We start from the raw sequence: 21,398 nt of genomic DNA on the forward strand, positions 1-21,398 counted from the left end.
GGCCACACAGGCTGCAAATCAGCCTCCCTACTGCAAAACTTAATTTTAGTTGTAAAATATTTGTGTTTGTTTTTCCTTTGTTTAGGTAGAGGTCAAGTCATTGGATCCTTTTAATATTTAAACATGCAAGATGTGTGTCATAGGTTGATGTGTTAGTGTAAGTGGAGTCGTTCTACCGGAAACTTATAACTTGATTGATTGTCTTAATAGCAGCCATATTTTAAAATAGCTTACTGGGAAATTCTGTTAGGTAGTACAATATTGAGTAGTAGCAATTGCTTTTTTTGTAATCCTAAACTCACAGTGGAAAGAGCTGCCAAGCATCATTATAACAGAATGGAGCCAGTGTGCCAATATATTTCATGATTATAGTTCAACAAGTTATTTAAAACATTTTCTAGAACTCTCTTGGCTGAAATTTTTTGAAAGTAGTATTTCTTTAATTTTGAAGTAGTTCCTAAACTTATTTCCATGATATTTCATAGTTAGTAGCAGAGCTTTGTGATCATGGGTCTCATACCATGTTTTCCATTTATTTTATAATTATATCTCAAAAGATCTGATTCCTTAAAACATAATAAATAATTATTTTAAAGTATATATTTAATTTTCTGTCTCTCTCTCTCTCTCTCTCTCTCTCTCTCTCTGTCTCTCTTGCAGCTGAATCATCTCTTGTCAGTTTTGTCCCTTTCTCCAATGGTACTCCAGGCAAGATTTTTTAAAAATTTTAAAACTATATTTAGCCCAATTTGTTAAGTTTTAATTATACCTTTGTATTGTTTTTCTCCTTGGGACAAAAAGAGGTTGAAACTACAAGCCTCAACGGTAAGAATTTTTCTGAAGCAAGTGAAAATTGATAACCTTTAATGTGAATAGAAGTATAATGAATGTTGTTGAAGATTTCCATCTCTATATTATTTCTTCATACACTGAATAATTTCAAATAACCCAGAAAACCAAAACCAAAACCTGTCAACCCTCGAGTGTGATCTAAACTTTCTGGCTAAATGATAAAATTCTCCCAGCACTCCTACACTCTAACTGTTCTAGAAGAAGAAAAGAATATTGATCACATTTTGAGTTCCATTTCACTTGCTCTCCAACACAGTGCCAACAAGTTTTACACGACAGATTGTTTAAATGTGAAAAGCACATCCAGTGACTTCAACATGATTCAACATAGATTTGGAGGCACAGGATGTTCAAAGACAGCCTTTTTTACAGATGATTTTATCAATTTTTAAATAGTATGAAAAGAGAAAAAAATGGCCTTATCGTGCTAGAGAAAAGGACAAAGAACTTTGCTATATTTGAGGGAGATGGGCAGGGCAGGGCAGTACATTGTTTCCTTCTCTCTGATCAAAACTGGTTTAAATTCAGATTCAGCCCAATGGGGGAGGGCCAAAGATTATCATTTTATGTGTAACTACTTTTTACAGTGACAAGAATATTTTCAGTTTAGCTTTGGCCGCAGTTTTTGAGTGTTTGTGTGTGTGTGTGTGTGTGTGTGTGTGTGTTTAAGTGTGGTGATGTAATACATGCCTGTTTTTCCTAAAATTTCATCCAGAATAATAAATTCCAGAATGATCTTCGTTTAAAGAGATACTAATGGAGTAGACTTTAAAATGATTTTAAAATCAGAATCAAAATAAGGTTTTTTTAAGAGCTAGTTAAATGCAATGTTTTAAGATATCCAATTTTGCTGGGCATGGTAGTACAGACCTGTAATCTCAGCACTCTGAGAGGCTGAGGCAGGAGGATTGCAAATTTGAGCCCAGGCCAGACAACTTAGCAACTTAATGAGACTATATCTTAAAAACAAGAAAAAGTAGGGGGCTGGGGATGTGCAAGGTCCTGAGTTCAATCCCCAGTACAAAAAAAAAAAAGGACTGGGGAGGTAGCTCAGTGTGAAAGCCCTGGGTTCAATCCCCAGTACCTCTCCCCTCATACTCATACAACAAAAATCAAAATTTAAAGTAGAATTATTTCAAGTTACTTTATAAGAGTATACCACTGGTAAAAATGTATTAAGCAGCTCCAAGGTTATCTGTTAAAGTTGGTATTAAAGATGGTATTAGTGTTATAATTCCGTGTTCCTTAGGGACTTTCATTATTATAGAGAAAAAAGGGGACAAAATATTAAGCAACATACGACTTTATGTAAATCTGTGATTATAGGAGTATTGCTATGTGTTAGACACACAACTGACATTTCGGAAACACATTTGGAAGGAATGAACGTTTGCTAGGCAGTTGTCTCTGGGCGTGGAAGAACGGACAAGGTGATGAGGACGGGGAACAGCTGCATTTAGTAATGCCAGTTGGCTTGTGCAAAACTCTCTTCAGTTTTTCCCAGATTTGGGGAAAAGCGAAATGTTAAAGGAACTTGGGAAAACTCATATTTGTTCACCATGCCAGTAGTTATGCTAATTTTTATTATTTTATTTCAGATGCCACTTCAAGCGTATTGTCTACTTTAAACAAAACAGGTAATATCAAGTTATTTCCAAATGTCATAGCTTGACTTCTGTGGCTTCTTGGGTTTCTCACTTGTGTGGTCCATTGGGTTAGAAAAGAGTTTCCTTTGTCTCTTTGCTCACTTTCTTGTACCTTCAACTATTGATATATTACTCCTTTGGTTTTGACACTGAACTGTGATTCTATTGTCACCGCACTCCCAAACTTCCGAGCTATTGTAGCTATAGCACTCCATTTTAAATAGCATGTATTGTTGTTTTGATTACCATCGTGAAATACTGGCTCATAAAAAATGGAAAATATAGAGGAATACAAAGAAGAAAATAGAAATCATCTTTAATGTTACTTTTCTAAGACTACTACTGTTAATAATGTGGTATGTATTTTATTCAGTATCATGTGTATTTATATACATATACCCTATGTATATATCCTTTGCAAAATAGTCAAGAGTTTATAGATTTTTTTATCTTGCTCTTTGACTTCATATTAAGTTGTAAGTTTTTGCTAGTGTCCCTTGCTATTAATGGCTTGATAATATTCCATTGTGTGCCATATGTTGAACATTAAAGTTGTTTCTATTTTTTTAATAGAAGTTGTTGCAATGAGCATCCTGGTGCCAACATCATTACATTCATCCCTGATTTCTGTAGGATACATTCCAAGGATTGGATATATTGGGTCAGCAGTGTGACTGTCTTAAGGCCCTCGATACCTCCTTCCCAATTACCTTCTAGAAAGGCTGTACCCAGCAACATCCCTGCCACCAGCGGATGAGAATGTCACTGTGTCTTTGCTGAGACTACATTATGTATTATTAAATCTTGCTCTCAATTCCTTAGATTTTGTTTTTCATTCTTAATTACTGGTGAGGTTGAATATTTTCCCCAAAAGCACTTTAGTTACTAAAATCAGAAACTCATTTCATAATTGTGCTTTTTTCCTCTGGAAAAGAATATTGGGGAATATAATATAATGTATTTAAAGGATTGTTAATGATGACACAAAAAGCTGTCTGCCTTTACAGCTACCACCAACCATTCCCAGTGGGCCACACATTGAAATGAACTCAACAATAACACACACATGAGGTTTCTGAAACTGTATTAACATTGTTCTTAAGTGTATCTCCAAGCTCTGACCTTGGCCTTTTCTTCAGATTTTTCCCATCTTCCCTAAGAGACAGAGGTTCTCGGCAAATCTGTGCCCTGAATGCAGCCTCTTGTAGTTGACTATCCTTACAGTAAGGATTTCTGAACCTGATTCGCTATTATCTGGGGAATAAACCATGGACTCTGTCTCCAAACCATGCTGAACAGATATTTCTAATGTTTGCTTCTTCAAAGCAGGTGAATGTTTGCTTATGAGTCCCTAACTTTCAACAGTCCTGGTTCTGCCGTGGGCTTGTTGTTTGACCATAGCTGGATGGTCTTACCTTTCTGAGAATAATTTTATCTCAGTACAGGGGAGATAGTATTAAATTAACTCCTAAAGAAAATAGCAGGGTGCTTGATTGTAGACTATAGCAGCAATGTTTTAGATTCCATTTATTCTGATTCACATTACTTTTTACTCTGAGTCACCTGTTCTTTACAACCTATCACCTGAAGGTTCTGATAGTGACTTAATTTTACATATCTGAAGTGTAAAATCAAATTCATTGGTCTAGCAGCAGCACCTGGAAACTGAAGCAGAATTACACAGCACTGGGGTGTGTAATGGCAGACCAGCCCACGGCAATGCCGCATGTTCCATGTATATGAGTCCATTCACTGCTGCCGAGATCACCAGTAGTGCCTTAAAGATGTCAACAGTGTGATTTTCTTAGCACTTCACTTTAAAAAATGATGCTCATGGCAAATTGTTTTTTAAAAAAACAAGCAACAATTCTGCTCTAATATCTAAATTGCTTCTTTGCAGAAAAAACTAAAATCACTATAGTAAAAACCTTCAATGCATCAGGTATGACTTATCAATATCAAGGCTTTCTTTTTTATAACTAAAGTAAAATTAAGCAAATGGCTGGTGTTTATAATTTCTTCCTCTTTTTTCCTATCTTTTAAAAAATAAAATCTGTTCTTAATGAATAGACATGGATGCACTGGGTACCTGAAGTTGTACTAGGTGTTTGGGGCTAGATAATAATGATCAGGCACAGAACCCACTCTCAGGAATCTTTTAATCTAAGGAGGACATCAAGCAGCTAACATGAACATGCATGCAGATAAAGGCAATGACTCCACAAGTCTTTCCTGGTTTTTTTTCTTTCTGTTGGGTTAGAACCCAGGGCTGCATGTGTTCTACCACTGAGCTACACCCCAAGCCCCACAAATATTTCTAAGATGTCTAAGAGGCATAGGAAATAGAAGGGCTAGTAGTAATGAGTTTATCAACAGTATGAAATGAGTGAAAGAGTTAGAGATGAACCTCAAATTCTTTTTAAAGCAAGGAAAGGATGTACAGTACTTTAAAGTACCTGCTGCAAGATTACACAGACATGCTTAACAAAGGCTTCTTGTTAATTTTAAGCCGGGATTGGCAAATTATTACCAATGAGCCAAATCCGACTCGCTTCCTCTTTTTGTAGATGAAGTTTTATTGAAACACTGTCATTTCCCATTTGTTTACGTGTTTCCTCTGGCTACTTTTCTGCTACATAGAATGGTAGATCATGTAGTTGCAACAGAGACCATATGACCCACAAAGCCTAAAATATTTACTATCTGGCCCTTTTCTGACAGTTTTCTCGCTCAGGATTTAAGGAATGGCCTGTGGCCATGTCCTTGGGGGAGATTACAGATAATAGCCCTAGAAATAGGAGAGAAAATTTTCAGTATGAATGAGCAGCAAAAAGATACACATCAGTGGAAATGGAGGTGTAGGTAAAATTGAGAGAAAAATGAGACATGGTAGAATGAAAGACTTAGCGAGCAGTGGGCGAGTGGTTTAAAGGACATTGCAAATATTTCTACCTACCATCTATATATTCTATATTTGCCTCATTTGTATGTCATAATAAGTTATATCTATAAGTAAGCGTATTTAAAATGAAATCTTTCTCTTTTGGTGTGGTTAACATTGCTGTGGAACAGTATAGGAATCTACATGTCAGGTGACTTGGCAACTAAATTCAGTTTGTTCACAGAATCAAAACTTTTAGCTGAAGCATGATGCCTATACACCAGTAAATCATTCTGGCAGAAACCATACATATGCACTAAGTCAAATTATAATTTTAGCTTTTATCCAAAGTAGTTTTGTCATAGGAACAAAACTGAGGACTTATAATATGCAATGGACATAAACTAGCAGTTGAGCATTGCATATATAATTCTGACCGAATAAGACTCAGCAAGGAGACCGAAAGATTCCTTGATATAACATTTTTTTTTCCTCTTGGCAGTTTGCTTAGTACATTGTCAGCATTTGCCTCTCCCATTTAATATGGATTTCTTACACTTCACCAAAAGGATACAATTAAGGAAGGAATGATTTCTAGGGAAGAAAACCTTAAACACTTTTTAAATTAAAGAAGTGATGTATTTCCCCTTTAACCAAAGGAGAAAGTGTTTTTCAGATTAATCTGTATGAAGTGTTCCAGTATGTCTCATTTCATCTCTCATTCACCTCAGCCTCCTTTGTATTTCCGTGTTGTCTGACGTCCTGGCCATCACTAATACTTGTTATTTACTGGCTGGGATTACCCATTAGATTTTAAGCTCCTTACGGGCAGGGTCTGTATCTGGAACCTCCCCAAATCTGTAGAATATAGTAGGTGCTCAGAAAATGTGTTTTGAATTTTGTAGTTTTTTTCTCACGAAACAACATAATGTCATTAATGTTATTTAATACATACATTTACATAAAGAGGTAAGATCAACACAAGAGGGTTCCAGACTCTCCTACCCAGGAAAAGAAGGAGAAAATGGAATTGAGGGCTATTCCATTTACAGTCTCTAAAATTGGTTTGTTTCCATGGTACTCTGTTTCTGTCAGACAGGAGAGGGGTTCATTGGGAATGGGACAGAAATTTTTGGAAAGCGTTCAGAGTCAGAACTGGTAAACTAAAGAATAGTAAAGATTCAAGTCCCATAGCTGACCAACTAAATGAAAACTCTCATTCCTTTAGTCTTTGTGGAATTCATCCAGCCAATTATATTCAGCTCCTTGGTCTATTTGGTCCACATTTGATGCCTTCCTTTGTGAATTTTCTTCACAGTGTAGTATATAATTACAAGTATTGATAGGCTTAACCAGCTGGGTTGGTTGGTTATTTGTTTGTTTGTTTGTTTATTTATTTATTTATTTATTTCAGGAGTCAAATCCCAGAAAAATATCTGCAACTTGTCAACTATTTGCAATGACTCAGGTTAGTTCTTATGTACATTACACATTACCAGATAAATTTGCTCCATATGGAAAAATGATTTGTTTCTTTCTTGTTATGTATGTATGTGCCTCTCTGACCTATCTCTTTTCATACCACTGGCTACCAATAGTCCTGAATAAAAAAGCAAATGTTTGATCTGGCTGAAATTATCTTCCTATTTTCTAGATGATGGATTAACTTCTTTAATATGAGTCATACAGCTCTACAGCATAGTTTGTACTAAGGCTTTAAATCCATAACTAATACTCTTAGAGTTAATTTGTGAACATAATTAGCACTGAAATTGTTATTAATAATTCAGTTACTTTTTATATGTAAATTCCTCAAGCTTTTTCTAGAACCTTAAGGATTATAGTTTAGAAACAGGATGTTGTCCTGTGCTAAGAATAAAATAAACCAGACTGCTAGAATGTTGAAAACTCATCTACACCCAGTTCAATTAAATGTTTAATTCCAGCAGTGTTTATGGTGTGTTTTGCCATCTCTATGACTGTTCACTATTTTTAAAAATTGAGGTGAAAATCTCTTGAGAACGTACTATTTTTGAAATAGGAATATTTTCCTCTTATGCCATGGGCTACAGGAATGAAACAACCACTTTTCTCACATTGATTTGGCTCTGTGGGCTCCCTTCCTTATTAAAACCAATGAAAATAAATGTGAAAAACAAAAATATGGTGTGATAGGAGGTCATAGGAATAGAGAGAACTGGATATGATGTCATGGGAAGAGAGAAGAGGAAGTAACAAGGTATTTTATATTAAAGTCTTGATATAACTCTAGTAATAAACAATCGTTAGAGGAATTTTTCCTTTTATTCTGTTCCTTGCAATAGTGTTATAATTTGTTTGAAATACATAGGTAATGTCTTAGTCACTTTCTCACTGCTGGAACACAGTACCCAGCACGCACAATTTAAGGAAGGAGAGGTTTATTTTGGCTCACATTTTAGTCCACAGTCAGCTGGCTGCAAGGCAGGGCAGCATGGCAGAGGGGCATGGTGGCAAAGGGGTGTGGTGGAGGAGAGCTGCCTATGGCATGGCAGATAGGAAGCAGAGAACAAAGGCAGGAGCTGCGCCCCACCGTGACTGCCTCTTCCGACCAGAGGAAGCCCTAATACCAAGTCACCTACAAGCCCCGCAATCCACTCACCTCCTAAAAGCCCCACGTGTGAGCACACGATGCTTTTGAGGAACATCTAGGTATAAACTGTAACAGGTAACAATTTCAGGTAAAATAAATTAAAGTTGGATAGATAGAAAATGACATTTCTTACCAAAAGGATGTTTCACAAACGCTTTCTAATATGTGGTGAAAGATCTGCTCATTTGAGTTTTCTGCTCCGGGTAGACTATTAGCTGGTTTTAATTAAGAAAAAGAGAAAACTTCTTGGACACGTTTTATTTTCATATATTGTATAACTTTCTCTTCCCTTTTCCTCCTCCTTCCCTCTTTGATCTTAACCTTTTTTTAACTGAATTCCCTATAATGTCATTATTTTTTTTCCTTAAATTCTTTTATTGGTACATTTTAGGTATATAGTACAGTTACATTTATCATTGGGTGCTTGTACCTGTACATGATGTATCTTGATTCTTATTTTTTCCCCATTACCTGTGCACCCTTCACCTCCTCCACCCTTCCCTATTTATAATGACTTTGTTTCCATTTTTTCCTTTTCTCATAATTTTTCCTTTACCTTCTTTCCTTTCCCCTTCCCCTCCCACTTCCCCTGCCCCTTTGGACCTTTTCTTCCAATTTCAAATGACCAATTATTCATTTTACACTTTCATTTATTCATTATTTACACTTTCAGTTTCTCACACCAGAGAAACTATTTGGTATTTACATGTGTGTGTCCTATTTATTTCACTTAAGAGAATGGCCTCATTATGCATCCATTTAGCTAAAAATGTCTCTAGTTTCTCGTTCTTTATGGCTGAGTAGTACTCCATTGTATTAAAAAAAAAACACATCTTCTTTTTCCAGTTTCCAGTTGATGGGTACTTGGGCTGTTTCCAAGCTTTCGCTATTAAAAACTGTGCCACTATAAACATGGGTGCACATATATCGCTGTGGTATGATTCTTTTAATTCCTTTGGAAAGACACCCAGCAGGGGAATAGTTGGATCAAATGGGACCTCTAGTCCTACTTCTTTGAGGTATCTCCACACTGATTTCCACAGTGGTTGCACCAGTCTGCACTCCCACCAGCAATGAAGAAGGGTTCCTTTCTCCCCACGCCCCTACCAGCATTTGTTATTACTTGCTTTCTTGATAGCAGCCATTCTTTCTGGGGTGAGGTGGAATCTCAGTGTTTTTTTCATCTGCATCTCTCGAATGACCAGTGATATTGCACATTTTTTCATGTGTTTATTTGCTGCTTTTACTTCTTTGAGAAATGTCTGTTCATTTCAGATGTCCATTTTTGAATTGGGTCTTTAAATTTGGGGGGTCAGAATTTTTAAAGTTCTTTATATATTCTAGATAGTAGTCCTTTGTCTGAGGTACATCTGCTAAAATTTTTTTCCCACATCGTAGGTTGTCTGTTAGCTCTGTTGGTGGTTTCTCTTGCAGTCCAGAAGCTTTTTAATAAGATGAGATCCCAGGTGTTGATTCTTTGTGCTAGTTCCCATGCTACTGAGGTTTTGTTCATAAAGTCTTTTCCTATGCCAATGTCTTCAAGAGTTCTACCTAACTTACTTTCCAGCAAGTTTGGTGTTTCTGTCTTAATATTTACATCTTTAATCCACTTCGATCTTAGTTTAGTGCATGGTGATAGGTATGGGTCTAGTTTTAAACTTTGGCAGGTTGAAATCCAGTTTTTCCAACATTATTTATTAAATAGGCTATCTTTCCTCCCGTGAAGATGGTTGGCTCCTTTGTCAAAGATGAGGTGGCTGAGTATGACTGGAATTGTTTCTGCATCTTCTAATCTATTCCACTGATCCTCGGGTCTGTTTCTTTGCCGGTACCATGCTGTTTTTATCACAGTAGATTTGTAGTATAGTTTCAAGTTGGGGATTATGATACCCCCTGCCATGTCTCTGTTGCCTAGAATTGCTTTTGCTATTCTAGGTCTCTTCTGGGTCCAAATGAATTTTTGGATTGTAATGTCGTTATTTTTTGTGCTTCATCTGTTTTGGGATGGTGACTAGTTCTGTTATGTCTACATGAGGTTTGAGAAGTGTTTGAAGCGTATAAGGGAAAAAAATCTGGTCATCTTGAATAACATATGCCAGAAAGCTGGTGGGAGTAAGGTTTGTCCAAATTAAATGACTGAACTGACCATTTGTTTTAGTTTCTGGTGAAAACAGCCTCATCTGGGAACCAAGTCTTTTGGCACCACAAACCCCATGATATCCTGCCGGAAACTAGAAACTTTTGCTTCTTGCAGTTTGCCAATCTGGGTCTATGAAAGGACATGGAGGTTGATGAAGAAGCTAGGAGGTGATCAAGAAGAGTTACAGTGAGGGTCAAAAAACAGTGGCCTCTTAGTTGCTGTGTGCAACCAGAACCACTGTGCTCCTAGCACATTTACAAAACTCCATGCGCTCAACAAGGAGAGGGAGGCAAACTTTGAGTGGCAGTGCATGCATATGCAGAGAACCTAAATAAACTTTTAAAAGCTAAGTTTTTTTAAATGGTCAACTAATTTTACATAGATATAAAGTACTTTTGCTTTTAATTATACTATATTAGTTGAAATTTCAGAATGAATATGTAAAAGTTGGAAGTTCTCAGTAGAAAAGTTGATGGAATAAATCATGTTAATCACTCATCCAGTGGTTTTGCCAGCCATTATTAAGTGGAAGTAGACCATAGGCTATATAGCTATGAGAATCAGTTGTACTTTGGAGTGCAGTAAAAGAAAATGAGCATTCCTGTAACCCAGTACTCTGGGAGGTTGAGGTAAGAGAATCACAAGTTCAAGCCCAGCCTAGGCAACTTAGCAACTTAGTGTGAGATGACCAGTGATAGCTCAGTGCAAAGGCCCTGGGTTCAATGCTAAGTACTTAAGACAGAAGGAGGAAGAGGTAGTGGCAGCAGCAGTACTTCCAGCCCATCAAGGGGGTTGACAAACCAGATATGGTCGGCCATCTGTTTTTGTTTTGTTTTGTTTTGAGACAAGGTCTTGCTGTGTAGTTCAGTCTGGTCTTGAACTCACCATGTAGCCCAGGCTGGCTTTGGACTCGAAGGGATCCTCCTGTCTCAGCCTCCCAAGTGCTGAGATTACAGGGGTACACCACCACACCTGGCCAAGCATCTGTTATTGTAAATAAAGTTTTATTGGCACACAGCCATGCCGATTTACTTACATATTGTCTATGGCTGCTTGCATGCAGAGTTGGGAAGTTCCCACAGAGATTATATGGTCCATAAAATCTCAAGTATTTGCTAACTGGCCTTATTCAGTAGCAAACCTAGTGAAAACTACAATATAGAAACATTGCCTGGACACTGCTTTGGTTTATACAACATCCTTGCCCCATTGCTCAAAAGACCAGTTTTTGCTCTCTGTATGGAGTGCATACCACATGCCTCTGTTTAGAGGTCTCTGCTTATTTCTAGTTACAGTCAAAGCCCCTGGGAGTGCCCTGTAGGACATAAGTTGACTGAAATTAAATTTAATATTTCCAAAAGTGAGCATTTTAAGAACAAGGCTTTTTTTTTTTTTTTTTTTTTGGTACCGGAGATCGAACTCAGGACCTTGCACTTGTGAGGGAGGCGGCAGCACCACTGAGCTAAATCCCCGGCCCAAGAATAAAATATTTCTGATGTTTCTGGAGTGAAAGCAACATTGACTTGTTCAGCTGAAGAGAGGGTTTGCCCTGCACACTACTCACATTCCAAAGCAAAATCCCAGCCATGTTCTAGGAATGATACTGCATTTAGTAACTGTATTTTAATAATAAAAACAAAATTTAAAACTGGCAAAGTATAAATAGAATTCAGTAAGGCTGTCTAACTTCTGAGAAACCCTGTGTCCTTCCCTCCCTCATCTATGTAACTGCCACTAAAACTTGAAAAGATTTTTTTTAAGCTAACATTAGAGCCACCAGGGCCAGGGATTTAGCTCAGTGGTTCTGCCGCCTGCCTCGCAAGTGCAAGGTCCCGAGTTCCATCCCTAGTACCAAAAAAAAAAAAAAAAAATTAGAGCCACCAGTTATCTTTAAGGTAAATAAAGTTCCATAAAGAGACACATAAAGATAAAAATTTATTGACAAGGGCAATTTTCTGTCTTTCTGATTTCCCCACATAAAATTATAGTTCATATTTTGTGAAAATTATGTTAATAATTGATTGGAAAGAGAATAAATGCAAGTAACAACAAGGAACTTGATGAAACTCTGTTTATAAAGCATTTTGGTAATATTTTTACATGTTGTATTAATCCTCAAATTTTAAGGATACAAGTCTCAAATTTCTTGTTGAAAATTTATTTTTAGTGTTTTACAGAGGTGAGATTACATTTCAAGACAAAGAACCCAACATTATCCAGGTAGGTTTTAATCTTTCTTACTGAAATCATGAAAAAGCAAATTTACATGATTTGTTGAAGGTTCAGATTATTTACGGTATTTGGCATTTTAAATTTTATGACCAAATATAAGTAAAATATGTATTATTGAATTTCTAGCTTTGTAGTAAAGGCTTAAATTCATAATAACCATGGTGTTTTGTTAATAATTCTATTTTAAATTTCACTATGTTTCCTACTGAGTGTTATTATGATGCAATTCCATTACCAGTTAAAATTTTAAATTACCTTAGAAATTCCTAGCAACAAGAAATATATGTACTGAGTCTAAGAATAATCTTCCAGATTGGATTGTGTTCCCCCGTGGGAGAATCCAGTGGTAGCAGTCTTCCCATAACCTACATTGTTTCAGAGTATCCCAGTCAAATGTGCTTGTTCATTCAGTGACTATTTCCTGAACACCTACTCTGTGTCAGGCCATGAACTGGGTGCTAGAAGTGACAGCAATGGCTGCTATCAAGTTTCCCTTCTTACTACATTGAGATTTGTTAAATTTGGGAGCTGTCATGGAGAAAGCTTTGATAGTGTTCTTTTCGCAGGAACCCTTGAGTGAAGTAAGACAGAAATTAGCCCATCAGAGCTGCTGGCTAAGAAATTTTAAAAACAATAATAAACCAATTTCAGTTTCAGCTAATACAGGCTAATGTTTGAGCAGCACCTTCCCCTCCCCTCCCTTATCTATGTAACTGTAATGTAATTATCTAGTAGACAGTATTCCGTAGGGTTAGAATTCAGTCTTTGAAGTATAGTTCTTTAGGTGGCCAACGAAAGTGAAGAATGACTTCTTGTTAGAGTGTATATAAAAAAATCAAAACCAAATTATGCTTGTTATGTTCTTAATGATTTTTTGCTTCCAACAGAATCAAAATATAACCAATAGCACCTTCACTGGAGTCCTGTCGCTAAATGAATTGAAGTAAGTAATCTGCTGTTTGACTTAAAACTTCAGACCCAAAGGATGTAATGCTAGTTGAGTCTTGCCTACTTTGCAAACTAACCACAGTTACCTGCCATCAACTGGCTTTCTAATGTTCTGAATTACACGACAGCTTCATTTGAATTGGTATTTGAGTTTTAATGTGACTCAGTATCCACCATAATTGAAAGAAGGGTTCAAGGCAGGACTTCATGTATACCATTCGTTCATGAACCATCAGTGATTCAAGGGTCAGAGATCTTTGGTGAGTAGGTTTTAGCTTACAAGGACAAGCACAGATAATGAGAAAACATCACAAATAGGTGCTTCCTGTTAGACCATAGGTGGAAGTATCAGCCAGTGGGGTGGTCTAGGCTACAGACACGCTTACTCTGTCATGAAGAGGGACAACTTCAGAAAGGTGACATTTACAGGGTACCAAAGGACATTCTAATGGATCTGAAAGTAGAACAGGAGGAGCGGTTAGCCCTGACTAGAGGGGCTATGGATCCCCACCCCTGCAAGAAAGTGGCCCTGAGGAGCTGACTGACTATTGCCATGGTCTTTCTCTTTTTCCTTCCAGACCTTTCCCAGAGCCATCTAGAACTATTGCCCACTTCTAGGAGCATGGTTTCTCAGCCTCAGCACTACTGAAATTTGGGGATTGATGACTCTTTGTTATGGTGGGCTGCCCTGTGCAATGTAGGCTATTTAACAGCATCCCTGGCCTCTACTCAATAGATGCCAGTAGCACCGTCCCCAGTGTAACAACTAAAGTTGCCTCTAGATATTGCCACATGTCCCCTGCAGGACAGAATCACCCCCTGTTAAGAACCACTGCCTTACAGTGAATTCTTTAACTGGATTTCTTTCATACAAACTTCAGTGAATCTCTGCCATGCTGAGGAAATGAAAATATTGTTGGAGTGGGGTTGGAAAAGAGGAATGAAAGAAATTCCTAGAGGGCCTTCATAAGGTATGGAAGGCAGCCCTGGAGAGTGCTAGAGAGGCTGCATGAGTTGAAGAGGGAATAAAGAATCAATCAGAAGCATGGCTTGCCCCTCTCAGAAGTTTCTGCCTCAGGCCTGCTCTTCTTCTGGTCCTCTGCCAGAAGAAACTGCCTGGGGGTGGGGGTTGTAGTAGCCTAATGAATAACAAGGTTGTTCAACTATAATTTATATCTTGCTCTTAGCTAGAACTGATCCAGCTCCTGTCTGGTTAGTTTCCCTTGTAGTATAAATAATTTATTTTTCCTGGATAGCAACTTCTCATTATACCTTCTGTTTCTTCAGAGTGAACTCTGTAGGCAGTGAACACCATGTGCTCAATTTAATTGCTAAAAATCTAACTTGTTTTGAATTTCACGTTACTAATGATCTCCTTAATGTCAGTTTCTTTCGTTTTATTAACAGACGGTCAGAGCTCAACAAAACCCTACAAGCTCTAAGCGAGGTAATCACACTACACCTTGTACATTGTTTATAAAATAATTGTTATTATTTGGAGAAAAGCAAAGAGTTCTGCATTCACGGGGAAATATGCATTCAAATTTTCCCAAATCTTTTGTGTAAAAGAGTGAATGGTCTAGTTACACTGTTCCAAAAAAGCAGAACTAGGAGCAATGGGTACACAATATAAGGAGGTAGATTTTCTTTTATGTAAGACCAAAAGTTTCTTAAAATGAAAACTCCAGGAGAATGTATTCCTTGTGTATGGATGGTAATGGAGGTGTCCGAGCAGAACTCATATGGCCTGACGAGCTTTCGTGACGTATCAGGAACCCATCAGGAATGTGAAGCTGATATCTCTAATGGTTCTTATGGTTCTAAACTCTGTGATTAGCCCTGAGTCATCATTTCTGATATTTCCAACTGTCAAAAGAACATATATTTTTGTTTGTTTTTTTCAGGCTTATTTTATAGTGTGTGCTACAGAAGAGGCCCAAAGGTCGGTCATTTTTAATTCTTTTACTAATACCATTATTTCTGCATTTGTGAAAAATAAAGTAGGAAGGGGTCTCGAATTGCAAATTCAAAGGCTTTCTTCTAATGTAAATACATATTAATAACATTTAGGATTTATATATTTTTATTTTTCCAAATATTGATCAATCTGTCACATCCGTCTTCTCATTTTTTTATGAAGCATTTAGGGAGTGTATGATATCAAGTCGTTAATCTCTGGTTCTATAAGGCTAAAGATTATGAGGGTCTTTAGCTCTGAGGGTTACCAGGATGGCCAAGAAATGTTTGCTCACAGGTAGTCCAGGCAGAGTGAAGACCAAACGAAAATGAAGAAACATAATATGGAGCTTGGGATAAGAAGAAAGGAGGAAGGAAAAGATTGGAAAGAAAAAGAAGCAATTAAAAGTGAATGGAAGAGTGAATCAGAAGATTGTCCAACAATTATTTGGGATTGCACAGATAACCATTTTAAATCCTTTCCACTTGCTGTCCTGGCTGCATAAGCTACTAGTTTATAAAAGAATAACCACACTTCCTAAACCCTGAGCATTCCATAAGATTCAGTCCTAGAAAATGAGTTTCCACTCAACAAAATATTCATTGGTACAAACCATGTTAAATCCTCCATGCAATTGTATATTGGGTTCCTATCCACTATGTATATTTGGTCTCTCCCCTTGCCTATTTTTGTTATTTGCAACATTGATTTTTTTTTTTCACCTATGCCAGTGCTCAAGTAGAAAGAAACATAGAGAATGTCTTAAATTCTTAATTATCTGATAATTTAGATTCAGTTGCCAGACAGATTTGGGATTTAAGAGACTTTGATGTTCATCTAGGCTGCTTTGTGAAAGGGTATTCATGATGGAAACTCAAATGTCTGTGAACCCCAGGCAAGTAGCCAGCTGGGGGTAAGACTAAAGATGTTAAGGTGCTTATCTTTGCAGTCAGGTTTCACCCCTGCCTATTCATTGTGCAGGCAGGCAAAACGAACCAGTAGCTGTGTGTGCTCAGAAGGCCTCTGGTGTACAACATCTGTGAATGTGAACTCCTGTAAATGTTTCTTAGTAGAGATAAAGTTTTTGGGGTAACGTCCAGACCATGCTAGATGAGTGTTACAAGCTTATTTTGGGTGACATTACAAGTTAACACTCAGTTCTCCTTTTCCTTACACCGAGTTCACAAAAGTAATTACAAATATATAGTTATGTTTCCAATTTAGTAACATTCTGACTATGTGTATCTCTTCTTACAGCACATTAAATTGTACATTCACAATAAAACTGAATAAGACAATAAATGTGTGTGCTATAATGGTTGCTTTTGGAAGAATACCGGTTCGACCGATGGGTAAGTTGTCACTATCTATATTGCTGTTAGTTTTCACGTGACTTTTTATGTATTTTATTTGAAAATGTAATTAATAAGCTTATATATGTTTCAGCTTTCTGTTGACTCCTTTGTCCTTGGGCAACTTTCCGAAAGCCCATTATTTTTTCTGCTTTCTTATGAAGTTTCAGTAAATCATCTAAAACCATGATAAAAACAAACCTCACAAGAGAGAGAATTCTGTTTGAAATGTTCAGTGGATTGCTACAGGGATATGCTTGCTTCCTTTTTTTAATTGACAAGTAAACATATGTTTATGGTATACAACATGATGTTTTGATATATATTGTGGAATGGCTAATTCAAGCTATTTAACATATGCTTCACATACTTATTTTTTGTGGTGAGAACATTTAAAATCTACTCTCAGCAATTTTCCAAGTATACAATATATTGTTTAGTAACTGTAGTCACCATGTTGCAAAACAAATCTCTAAAATTTATTCCTTTAACAAAGTTTTGTGTGCTTGAACCATCATTTCCTCAGTCTTCCCACACTAGTCTTCTGGGAACCACCATTTCATTCTGTTTCTATGAGTTAGACTTGTGTAGATTCCACATGAATGACATCATGCAGTATTTCTCTTACTGTGCATGGCTTATTTCACTTCACATAAAGTTCTGAGGGATAGTGTTTGCTTCAGAATTCCTCTTAGAGTTGCTGAAGAGTGACTGCTATTGCGTGCATATAAGCAAAAAAGAAAAAATATTCACTCAAATATTTTAAGCATCTGCTATGTACATATGGCTGTCAATATAAAGGCAACCAGTTAATATTTTCACCAGTTATAAACAATTACCCTTTAAAACACAGTGAGTATAAGAACCATGTACTTGATGGGTATGAGCTTACACCTTATTTTTTTATTCTTGACCGTGCATTTTCTCTTTCCTTTTTATGTCTCCTTCAGAACAGTGTTGCTGTTCTGTCAAGACACCCTGCCCTTCCTCACCAGAAGAGTTAGAAAAGCTTCAGTGGTATGTAGCAAACTAGCTCACGCTTGTCCAAAAACAAACAAAAATTGTGCACGCATCTGTGTGTGTGTATGTACATTTAATCACCATGCTGGCTAAGGATTGTTGGAATTTCAAGAGTGAAGAAGTGCTTTCAGTTTTAGGGAGAATGTAGTTTTTTGTTGTATAAAGTTTCCCCCTAAATCAATACTTTGCCATTTTAGCTGCACATTAGAATCATTTGGGGAGCCTTACAAATATTCTGACTCGCCAAAGACTCACCAACTAGTTTTGCCACTTAAAAATTATTTTTTGCTATGCTGATAGATTAGAAATGGTTTCTCATTGTTTCTTAGCATTTCTCTGAGATTAGCTTGAACATTTTTCATTTATTTGGGGACCATTTTGTATCTTTCTGTTTATTATATTTTATGTCTTTTCCTTACTTTTTCTAATGGTATTTGATCATTCTTTAAGAGGACCTTATGTATTGTAGATGTTAGCTTTTTATCTGTGCCATATGTTGTAGATGTTTTTGCTGTTTATCAGTTGTCTTTTGACTTTATTTGTCATAGCCTTTTGTCTTAGAAATGTGAAACAGTTTATGTGCTTATATTTAGTACTTTTTTATATTGCCTGTGGATTTAAAGGCATGAAGTCTTTCTTTCCCTATACACAGGTTCTAGGAACATTCAGCCTTGCTGCTTTGCTAGTATATGTATGGTTTCATTTCATTTTTCACATTTAGATCCACTTGTTTCACCAGGAAGTCAGGTGCTAATATAGCAAGGAACCAGCACCTCACTTCCTTGGTCCTCTGTTCTTTGTGACATTGATCAAAAAATCCTGTCAAATCAAGTAGGTGGCCATGGAGAAGTCCAGGAAGAATTTATTGTAAAATAGATATATAGTTATGCCTTCAAGTGAGAAGGTGGGCAGTGTCACAGCGGCACCTGCACCATGTGAGTCTGAATATCTTTTTATGCACACAAGGGCTTCTCCTGGGGTTTAGGGAACTACGGGGTAATTATGATGCTTACCAACATCTTACTTAGAAGTTTAGAATTGCAAAATGTCTTCCTGTCCTTTTTAGATAGTCAGTGTTTCCTCAGGGGAGTTAAACATGTAGGAAACATATATAAGAAATTTATGAAAAATAAGTTCTTAATTTAAGCCAGGTACCATCCCAAGGTGAGATGGTATTTAAAGAACATTTCCTTTCCTGATATCATTGAGCTGTAGGCTATGACACCCAGGAATGCTGTATGCCTTGTTCTAGAAATAGAGGCCCTGTGTCTTTGGGTCTCAGACCTAACATATGATTATAAATGTATTTATACATTGAGGTCTTTGTTTCTTTACTTAATAACCAGCACTCAGCTAATGTCTGACTACCTGTCTAACACTCTCCCTCTTGAGAGATGGGACCCTAAAATCATTTAGAGTATTAGGGGTACCAAGTCATTCTGCCTACTTCCTGTTGAGAAGAATGTTCCTCATTCTTACTGACTTTCAGGCCTGGAGGGTTGGTCAAAGCATCCGGTTATAGATGGCTGGGCCGAAAGAGTTTAGGACCATCTGAAAATGGATTGACATTTTCACCAAGCTGATAACAGAATGGCAAGCCCATATAATTTTCCTAAAGCTAAGATGGGGATCTGACATGGCCCGGGCTTCTTGTTTTAAGCCCTACAAGGCAGATTAGGGACAAAAATATTCATCAGAAATAGTTAAATAAGGGGATGGCAATTAAATTTTCTATAACCAGTTCTATAAGAACTCTTATAGGCACCACCAAGTAGATAAACTCATATTCCCTGGAAGCACAAATGAGCAGAAGGGTAATTTTAATAAAAGTTCCGATTGGAAGAAAAATGCCCAAGGTGCATACAGCCCTCTGTTGAAAGGTAGGGCGGGGATGGCGAGGCCTTTATATAACTGAAGTATGCTTCAACAGGTATTTCAAGTCTCCCAGCCGTTGGCTCTCCCAGGGTGTTTTGGGGTCTCTGAAGGGACTTCTCCCAAGGTTTGACTCAGGAACGGTGGATCCAGCTGGCTACTCTGAATCCTTGATAGCTGTTAGAGAAGAGGGAATTGGTGAGAAACAGCCCTTTCAAAGAGGACTTAACTGTTGACTTTGTGGACCCTCTTTATATCCTTTAATGAGAATTAAAGTTTTAGGCTAATAGAGAAGTGTTTGAGTATAAACAGGGGTCAAGTCAGATCTAACAAGGGCGTAGGAGATGATCCCCCAGGGGAGGATTGGTTTATAGCAGTCATGAAATAACCACCTCCCCCCCAGTAATACCATCACCACATTATTTATCTCATTGGTGGTTTAGTCCTTTTGAACAGGTGCTTGAGGTCCTCTATAGGGCTCAGGAGTGCTTTTGTCAAAGCCTGGATTGTCCCTCATCACAGGAATGTTGTTTTGGTTGCTGGTCTTTTTTGGTCCCACATTGGAGAGGAAGTGACTGACATGAGCAGTGAAGAAATTTAAAAGGAGCAGCTCTTGAGGCACAAAACCAACAGAAAAAAAAAGAACAATCATACATACAAGTTTCTTTTTCGAAGTTTTATTTCTCATGACTTTTTTGTACTTAGAATGCTGTGACTTTCATTAACTTTCTGATTTTGTCCTCATCTTATTTTTTATTCTAGTATGACAAAATCTCAACATGAAAGATTCTTTCTTATCCAAAATATTATTTTCCTTTGTCCTTTTTTAAACTAGGAATATCCATACACTCATATCCTTCTCTATATGTCCTCTTTTCTACTTATTGTTTAAACTTTCTGCATTGCTCTCCTTTTTCCAAATAGAAATATAAGCATATAGCACTAGAAAGACATATTTGGAATCAGTGTATATGGTGGCTCATTTGTTCTTATTGAGCTCTAAGGTAGGAGTCGAAGCAGTTGTTTGAACCAGTTGTACCAGCAGGCAAAGGCTGGGTCTCAGTATGTAGTGTCTTTAAGAGAAACTGTAGCATAGATAACTTGTCTCTTGCCCTTTTTACATAGGTGCTACCATCAGTAAACCACATTACATCTGAGTTATCAAGAGGCTGGTGTTAATGGTCTGGTGGGCTAGCACAAGTTAGATTAATAATATCAAGACAATCATGGACAACCTTAGTGTTATTTCCCTCCTGGTCAGAAGAATTGAGCTCAGGAATAGCAAGCAATGTAGCGAGATTGAGATGATAACCTTTACATTTTAACAGAGAAATCACTTGATGAGGAATAATAGACCAAAGTAACCTTAAGGGATTCTTTTACTAAAAGAACAGAAGCAGTTATTGCCTTGATACATCTTGGTCAACCCTGGCTACTGTGTTTAGCTACTTTGATAAGTTCCCTGAAAGCATTTGAATAGTCTCTAAGGCCTGGGTAGGAAACCCTAAAGCATATCTTGATGTTTAGTTACTAATTTGTCTGGTCGTGGCAGTCCCAAAGCAGGAGCTTTGAGGAGAGAGGATTTTAATTTATCATAAGCCTGTTGTTCCTGTTTCCAGGAAAAGGGAGTTTGATTATTTCCTTTTAGGGACTCATATAGGGGTTTAGCCATTAGGCTATACCCAAGGATCTACAGGCGACAGTAACCTGTGAATCCTAGGAAAGTACAGAGTTGTTTTCTGGTGCTAGAGGCTGGAAGGTCTTGAATGGCCTGTATACACTTTGCTGAGAAAACTCAAACCCCTAAACAAACTGAGTAGTGGACTATTTGTGGCAGTAATTGGACCTTCAGCTTAGCGACTTAAT

The 21,398-nt window shown here is 37.3% G+C and overlaps 1 protein-coding gene across 6 annotated transcripts in view; it reads left to right on the forward strand.

The window, feature by feature from the left end:
• The window catches only part of Adgrg2 (adhesion G protein-coupled receptor G2), a 131,102-nt gene that overhangs the window by 73,282 nt on the left and 36,422 nt on the right, over positions 1–21,398 (forward strand). Inside the window, exons 5-15 of one of the 6 annotated variants that reach the window (XM_021245344.2) lie at positions 661–708; positions 802–825; positions 2,451–2,489; positions 4,399–4,440; positions 6,794–6,847; positions 12,319–12,371; positions 13,271–13,326; positions 14,739–14,778; positions 15,236–15,273; positions 16,546–16,640; positions 17,591–17,657. In XM_021245344.2, coding sequence (XP_021101003.1) covers positions 661–708; positions 802–825; positions 2,451–2,489; positions 4,399–4,440; positions 6,794–6,847; positions 12,319–12,371; positions 13,271–13,326; positions 14,739–14,778; positions 15,236–15,273; positions 16,546–16,640; positions 17,591–17,657 — 556 coding nt within the window. The remainder of the gene's footprint in view (positions 1–660; positions 709–801; positions 826–2,450; positions 2,490–4,398; positions 4,441–6,793; positions 6,848–12,318; positions 12,372–13,270; positions 13,327–14,738; positions 14,779–15,235; positions 15,274–16,545; positions 16,641–17,590; positions 17,658–21,398) is intronic. The other 5 variants (XM_013066050.3, XM_021245348.2, XM_021245351.2 and 2 more) reach the window with 5 other exon arrangements.

The sequence above is a fragment of the Heterocephalus glaber genome, unplaced genomic scaffold (genome assembly GCF_053883595.1).
Source record: "Heterocephalus glaber isolate CG9 unplaced genomic scaffold, H.glaber_assembly_v1.0 deba00001594, whole genome shotgun sequence".
Lineage (NCBI taxonomy): Eukaryota > Metazoa > Chordata > Mammalia > Rodentia > Bathyergidae > Heterocephalus > Heterocephalus glaber.